At 42.9% G+C, this 7,500-nt stretch overlaps 1 protein-coding gene across 1 annotated transcript in view; it reads left to right on the top strand.

Moving 5' to 3' along the window:
- LOC125047899 (cell division cycle and apoptosis regulator protein 1-like) overlaps positions 1-7,500 on the top strand; it is a 29,520-nt gene that overhangs the window by 20,052 nt on the left and 1,968 nt on the right. Inside the window, exons 14-20 of the mRNA XM_047646445.1 lie at positions 301-573; positions 983-1,012; positions 4,987-5,119; positions 5,416-5,529; positions 6,331-6,390; positions 6,665-6,784; positions 7,029-7,144. Coding sequence (XP_047502401.1) covers positions 301-573; positions 983-1,012; positions 4,987-5,119; positions 5,416-5,529; positions 6,331-6,390; positions 6,665-6,784; positions 7,029-7,144 — 846 coding nt within the window. The remainder of the gene's footprint in view (positions 1-300; positions 574-982; positions 1,013-4,986; positions 5,120-5,415; positions 5,530-6,330; positions 6,391-6,664; positions 6,785-7,028; positions 7,145-7,500) is intronic.

The following is a 7,500-nucleotide window of genomic DNA, read 5'->3' as shown; positions in this document are numbered from 1 at the left end:
CTCTCTCTCTCTCTCTCTCTCTCTCTCTCTCTCTCTCTCTCTCTCTCTCACTCACTCACTCTCTCTCTCTCTCTCACTCACTCACTCTCTCTCTCTCTCTCTCTCTCTCTCTCTCTCTCTCTCTCTCTCTCTCTCTCTCTCTCTCTCTTTTAAATGTCTTTTAATGTTTTGCCAGTGTTGATTTCATTATGTTTCATATTGATATGTTGTCATCATTTGTTCCTTTTAACTTGTTGTGTTTATCACTGATATTCTGTAATTGTTATTTTCCCAAAGTTATTTTACCCTTACAATCACCAGGACGACGAGGACTCCAAGGACGAGACACCCGGCATGAAAGTCGGGGAAACCAAGGAGAAGGACGAGAGGAGGGACAGCAAAGACGGCAAGAAGAAGGACGACAAGAAAGACCGGGAGAGGAGGGAGAAGAAGGAGAAGAAGAAGATGGTGACCATAGACCCCTTCCTCCTGCTCTCCTTCGTCTACTTCGACCAGACGCACACGGGCTACATCATCGACCGGGACCTGGAGGACATCATCAACATGCTGGGGCTGAACCTCTCAAGAGCACAGGTGCGTGTCAGGGGAAAAGATTCCGAGGGGGGGCAGGGGAATCGCACTCTCGTCCACCTGTGGGATTTTTTACCCGTTCTTGTCGGTCAACGCGTTTGATCTCCAAGCGTTAACTCATTCGCCCCGGGTTTATGTTCTGTCCCCTGTAGTTTTTTGTGAATGTTGTTACATATAGATGGCTCCACATGTGCTCAGCTGGTGAGGAGTCTGTTGATACTGTTATTATTGTTATTAATGTTATGATTATTAAATTGTTATTAAAATCTCAATAACACTTAAGACAATGAAATAATGCCAAAGACCCTTTCCAAAAGTCAAGGAAAAGGGTAAACAGGTGAGATACATAGGACTAATAACCAACTCCTTGGTGACTAAGCACTTGATTTGATTTGATAATATTTATTTACAGAACAGTGTACATGCCCTCCAAAAAGCCAGGGTAAGATACCAAAGCATCTATCCAAACTGACTGTGCTTTTATTTTTGTAGTGGACCATCAGTCAGACATTAGTGTTACATACATGCCTGAGGGGCTGTGCTATTATCACTGTATTAAAATATCATCTGGTTGGTAAAAAAACGATTATATCACTAATCATGTCAAAGACAAGACCAGTGTCTATAATAAAGTTAATATAATCAACAAGTGCTAATCTGTGAACAGTACTACTTGATTGATAGGATGCAGTCTTTATGCAACAGAGTAAGTAATGAGTGAGATTATGCGACTTGGGTGCCTTGCACAGTTTGCAGTGGTGATAGGAAACAGGTTTTGCATCCAAAACTGCATCCTGTACATATTGCATAGTGTACTGATATCCTATGTGTAGCCTAGTTAATGTAACCTGTTGTCTCCTAGACAGTCCGTGATAGATTTTATAGGGTTTTTGTCTAAATTTGATGTCCCAGCAATACTCTCGTAATGCCAGATAGTACCATGTCTGTCTTTTTTCATCTTTTCAGTGGTCCATACCTGACCCTCATAATCTTTTAACCCAATGGTGACGGGTCACGCCTATAGGCGTCATAACAATACACCAGAAATGTGGCGTGCGCCCGAGGCAATGATTCGGCTTGATGTACCGAATTCACGCACTCAAAGTCGGCGCGTTGCCGCGGTTCGCCAGAGCATAGAGTTTTTTTTTATTTTCTATACCCGTCGCCAATGGGTTAAGACAGTTGATAACTCGTTTTTTCATTATGTGGTATTACATAATATGGATCTTCATGGGAAAGTGCTAACCTGGCTAATTGATCAACCCTGTCACATAGTGATATTCCTATATGAGAGGGTATTCAGTATAGTGACACTTGAATACCCCGTTCTGATAGTTTGGAAATTTGGTGAAGGATATTCCTAGTTATTATGTTTTCTGGATTAAATGCAGTAAGCCTGTGGAGAGCGCCTTGGCTGTCAGTAAAGACAGCCAGGTGTCGCTGCTGCTCACTACCTTTCTTAACGGTATGATGTATAGCTACTGACTTAGTATCAGTTGTGCTTGTCCAGTTGGAAATGCACACACTTTCTTCAAGATCTATATCAGGAATTAGCACAACAATCCCTGTTACTCTATGAGGATCAGTGGAGGCATCACAGTAGATTGCAAGTGGGGGCATACCATGAGAGGGATGTAGAATGCCATCTATATATTTCAAGTAGTGAGCTTTTAGTTCCATTTTTGAAGCCAAAGATTTAGACCCTATTAGTTTATCAATATAAGCATGTACATGAGTTCTATGCCAAGGAGCAGCAATTACTGTATCGGGAATATTAATAGCTTCGTTGTTCCATACATTGAAGAACATGATAGTATAAGCAGTTTTAGTTTTCCATTCTTAGTTGGACTGTACGAGATTGGAGTATCGAGGTCGGGCATACCTAACTCTTTAATTTATCTCATTTGATAGGATATTGGAGATCTGTGGTCTAGGTTGAAGCTGCAGGAGTCTGATGCCAAGTATGGTGTTAACTTGGATGACACGACTGTGAATAGAAGGGAGGTCTAACTCTTTCCTCATGACGAGAACTTTAGCAGTCATTGGGCATCCAAGTATAATTCTCATGGCCTTGTTCTGTTAAACTTCAAGGGGTTTGAGGGCACTCGGTGGCAGCATACTAAGAACTGGGCATGCATAGTCTATCATGGACCTGACAAGAGAGATATACATCAACCTTAGAACTCTCAGGGCGGCACCTACATATCTGTTACTTTTGTAATGCAATGGTCTTAAACGCTCAAGGTATCGTTCCTTGATGTTTTGAACAATAGTTTGTCCACCTAACCTTGGAATGTAAGGTAGTTTATGAGATCTGGAAATATGCTTAGTTTTGATTGGGTTGATTATGAGACCAAGGGAGGCACACTTTTTGCTGAACCTCTGTAAAACATATTCCCCCATATCAAATACCTGAATAAGAATGTCATCAGCATAGGATGTGATGCTGCATAGGTCTCCTAATTCATCGCTGAGCTTGCAAAGAGAGTGCATAAGTATATTAAACTGTGTAGGGGACAATACTCCCACTTGTGGAGTGCCTAATTCCTATTCGCCATAAGCACTAAAGTTGTAGAGCCATCTATTTGTGATTACAATAAATAAACTTGTATAACACTGGGCATGGTATGTATTCTTGTCATACGGGGCGATTGGGTTAATGTAGTACTAGGACCAACTTCAAAATATTACTTGATCACAGTAAACTTATTCTCCATCTCCTCCTTTCTCCTCCTTCCTCCTCCTCCTTCCTCCTCCTTCCTCCTCCTTCCTCCTCCTTCCTCCTCCTTCCTCCTCCTTCCTCCTCCTTCCTCCTCCTTCCTCCTCCTTCCTCCTCCTTCCTCCTCCTCCTTCCTCCTCCTTCCTCCTCCTTCCTCCTCCTCCCTCCTCCTTCCTCCTCCTCCTTCCTCCTCCTTCCTCCTCCTTCCTCCTCCTCCTTCCTCCTCCTTCCTCCTCCTTCCTCCTCCCTCCTCCTCCTTCCTCCTCCCTCCTCCTCCTTCCTCCTCCTTCCTCCTCCTCCCTCCTCCTCCCTCCTCCCTCCTCCCTCCTCCTCCTCCTCCTCCTCCTCTTTCTCCTGCTCCTCCTCCTCTTTCTCCTGCTCCTCCTCTTTCTCCTGCTCCTCCTCCTCTTTCTCCTCCTCTTCCTCCTCCTCTTTCTCCTCCTCCTCCTCCTCTTTCTCCTCCTCTTCTTCCTCTTCCTCCACCTCTTTTTCCTCCTCCTCTTCTTTCTATCCTCCTCTTCTTTCTCCTCCTCCTCCTCTTCTTTCTCCTCCTCCTCCTCTTCTTTCTCCTCCTCCTCCTCTTCTTTCTCCTCCTCCTCCTCTTCTTTCTCCTCCTCCTCCTCTTCTTTCTCCTCCTCCTTCTCCTCCTCCTCCTCCTCCTCCTCCTCCTCCTCCTCCTCCTCCTCCTCCTCCTCCTCCTCCTCCTCCCCCTCCCCCTCCCCCTCCCCCCTCCTCTTCTTTCTCCTCCTCCTCCTCCTCTTTCTCTTCCTCCTCCTCTTTCTCTTCCTCCTCCTCTGCCTCCTCCTCCTCCTCTGCCTCCTCTTTCTCCTCCTCCTCCTCCTCCTCCTCCTCCTCCATTTTCTGCTCCTCCTCCTCCTCCTCTTTCTTCTCCTTCATTTCCTCTTTCTTCTCCTTCATTTCCTCTTTCTTCTTCTTCCCTTCATTTCCTCTTTCTTCTTCTTCCCTTCATTTCCTTCTTCTTCTTCTTCTTCTTCTTCTTCTTCTTCTTCTTCTTCTTCTTCTTCTTCTTCTTCTTCTTCTTCTTCTTCTTCTTCTTCTTCTTCTTCTTCTTCTCCTCCTCCTCCTCCTCCTCCTCCTCCTCCTCCTCCTCCTCCTCCTCCTTCTCCTCCTTCTCCTCCTTCTTCTCCTCCTTCTTCTCCTCCTCCTTCCTCTCCTCCTCCTTCCTCTCCTCCTCCTCTTCCTCCTCTTCCTCCTCTTCCTCCTCTTCCTCCTCTTCCTCCTCTTCCTCCTCCTTCTCCTTCCCCCCTCCTCCTCCTCCTCCTCCTCCTCCTCTTCCTCCTCCTCTTCCTCCTCCTCTTCCTCCTCCTCTTCCTCCTCCTCTTCCTCCTCCTCTTCCTCCTCCTCTTCCTCCTCCTCTTCCTCCTCCTCCTCCTCCTCCTCCTCCTCCTCCTCCTCCTCCTCCTCCTCCTCCTCCTCCTCCTCTTCCTCCTTCCTCTCTCCCTCCTACTCCTCTATTCTTATTGTGCCTTTTTTCTTTCGTCTTGCACCACCTTTTCTTCATCCTCTTAACACTGCTTGTGCTCCTCTGCTTATATTTCTCATTCCTCTCCCCCGAATTTCCCACTTCTTCCCAACTCCCTCTCTCTAATTATTCGCATCCTTGTGATCGCTCCCTCACTTAGCAATCCGACCCTCACTGTAATGTTTTGACCAGCGACAATATCCCTCTTTTGCAGCAAAAGAAACTCATGTCGAAGGTGATGTCCCGCGACGTCCTGCACTACCGAAAGATGACAGACGTGTCCTTGGACGAGAAGGACAAGCCGAGAGATCCTCCTCCCAACATAGACTTAGAGTTTCTGGCGAAAGGTTAGTTAGCTTTGATTTGTGTCAGGTTAGGGCATGGTAGGAATCTTTTTCGGTTGGGTTTCATTTGATCAAGTTACGCGAGCATAAGCAATTACAGGAGATAGTTCCTTTTCTGCTTTTGTAGAACAGCTCTTCTCAATTTTGTCTTCAGCCTTGATTATGGTGATTTGGTGTGTTGTTGTTAAATATTTTCATATTTTGCATCTGTGGTTAGACATGTATAAAGCAGCTATTTGAGATATATGAGCTTGCATCAATGAATGTGAAGCACATTGATAAGTTTATATATTCCACAGGTAACAACACCATGATGCCAGTGTTCATAGATGCCTTAAGTACCCCAGTGGTTGGGGATAAGGTCCTAAGAAAGGGCTGTAAGAATAAGGAGGATTCCTTTGTCTCTACAACATGTAAGTAGAAGTTAGGGCCTTGCTCAAGAATATTTTTCTCAGAATCCCACGTATAATGCCAGTGCTTTGTACTTTGTGATCATTTGGCATTTTGCCTGAGAAGAGTTGCAGATAATGTTGATGGGTAACTCGCTTGTTTGTTTGATGACTCTTCTTGAGTGATTAATATTAATGTGTCCAGCTAGTACTTGGGAGGCAATGCGTAAAGTTCCTTGAGTGTGGCCCATAGGCTGAAGGATAATTGAGAGAGTATCATAATTACCATTATGTGATGATGAAGCCTAGACCTTGGATTTTAACCATAACAACAGCTGCATGTCGGTTAAATTTTGCAAATCTTTTACTTGTATTACAATTTTTTATGAATTCTTACCTCATGAAATACAGGTAATTATTTATTACTAACTCCAATCAACGCTGCGTTCTTGTTATTTGCGGTAATAGCTTTGGGGAGTATATGTGATTGAATGAAATTGATTTTTTTTTTTCTCTCTCTCTTTTCTTTGATTTTCTTAAAGTTAAAGTATAATCAGTGTGATAGTAATTCCTTAGACTGAATGAATGTACTTATATAAAAGCCATCCCTTACTTAGAGTAGAACCATATGCCCCTTGCACTGTTTGATAGTAAGAGTAAGTCACATTCTAGGATGTATGCCTTGCAAAATGATATCTGCAAGTGATGCATTGGTAAGGAGCTTCAGAGCTGAGAAAGGTACCCCATGAGTATAAAATGATGATTCATTATGAATCACAAGGACAGTTTGAGTAAATAAAAGACTGTTATCTTTTCTTTTTCCAGTAAATGACAGTGACATGAAGGATCCATCTCCTATAGGTTGCACAGTTCCTGTTACCCAAGGTAAATGAAAGGCTCCTGGAGTGCAGCTGCTGCAGCTTTTTATTGTCTTCCATATTCCTATGCTTATTGCTATTCTGAATGAGTTTGGTCATGAGCTGCTTCAGGTTCTTTACCCCTGAATATTATACACTTCTAGTATATGTATATATATAGAGATAGGTGTAGATATTGATATATGCTGGGAAAAAATGGTTTTGCACGAGAAAGATGAACAGATTTTTGCTTATTCTTGCACCAGAATAATATTGAAACTAAAAATTAACATATTTCTCAGGGGTGGTCAAGTATGGAGGCTCGTTAGTCGACATTGGCAAACTGATTCAGCAGCTGGAGAAGTCAGAGAACGCGCGTAGCAGTACGGAGGAGAAGTTGAAGGAGCTGCAGAAGGAACTGAGTATGTCTTTGTCTTGGTTCTTTGTCAGATCGCGTATATGAACATTACTTTTTGGTTCTGTAGACTCGGGCACCAGTGTGTGATATCAGCATTGCGCGTGTCCTATGTGTGGATATATATGTATAAGTATACCTTCAATTCTTTCTTAATGGCAGTGGTGATGGATATGGGATATCGGTTTGGGCTGTTGTAATTCTATAACAGGTTATGTTTTTTCCTTCATATGCATGTTTATATCTTTCAGTGTTCAGCAAAGACGAGTCAAAGAAGGCTTACGATAAGTGTAGTAAGCTTAACAAAGAAATCAAGAGTGCCAATTCTAGTCTGAAAACAATGGAGGAAGAACTTCAGAAAGCTATTGTAAGTATTGTATATGTTCCTTTTTTTTCCCCTTTTCTTTTTTTTTCATTCTTTCTTTTTAACAGAGTATTCTAGCAATAGTATAATGCCTTTTGTATGTATGATAAACATTTTAGGGGAAATATTTGATACAGTACCTTCAGATTTGCTTATGATTTGGTAGCATGAAGTCAAGTTTATTATTAACCCATTCGCGACGGGGATAATGAACAAAAAATGGGGAAAATGCTGTGCTCATTTTTTAGATTTTTTGTGAAATGTCTCTACACATAGATGGCTCTGCCTTACCTGATTTCACCTTTCCTTGAATTGGCAGGAAAATTTATTTTTACTAGTGCTATGAATATTGATGGTTT

This window comes from Penaeus chinensis, chromosome 42 (assembly GCF_019202785.1).
Source record: "Penaeus chinensis breed Huanghai No. 1 chromosome 42, ASM1920278v2, whole genome shotgun sequence".
NCBI lineage: Eukaryota > Metazoa > Arthropoda > Malacostraca > Decapoda > Penaeidae > Penaeus > Penaeus chinensis.
The sequence above is the reverse complement of the archived record's forward strand: the minus strand, read 5'-3'. Positions and strand labels throughout refer to the sequence as shown.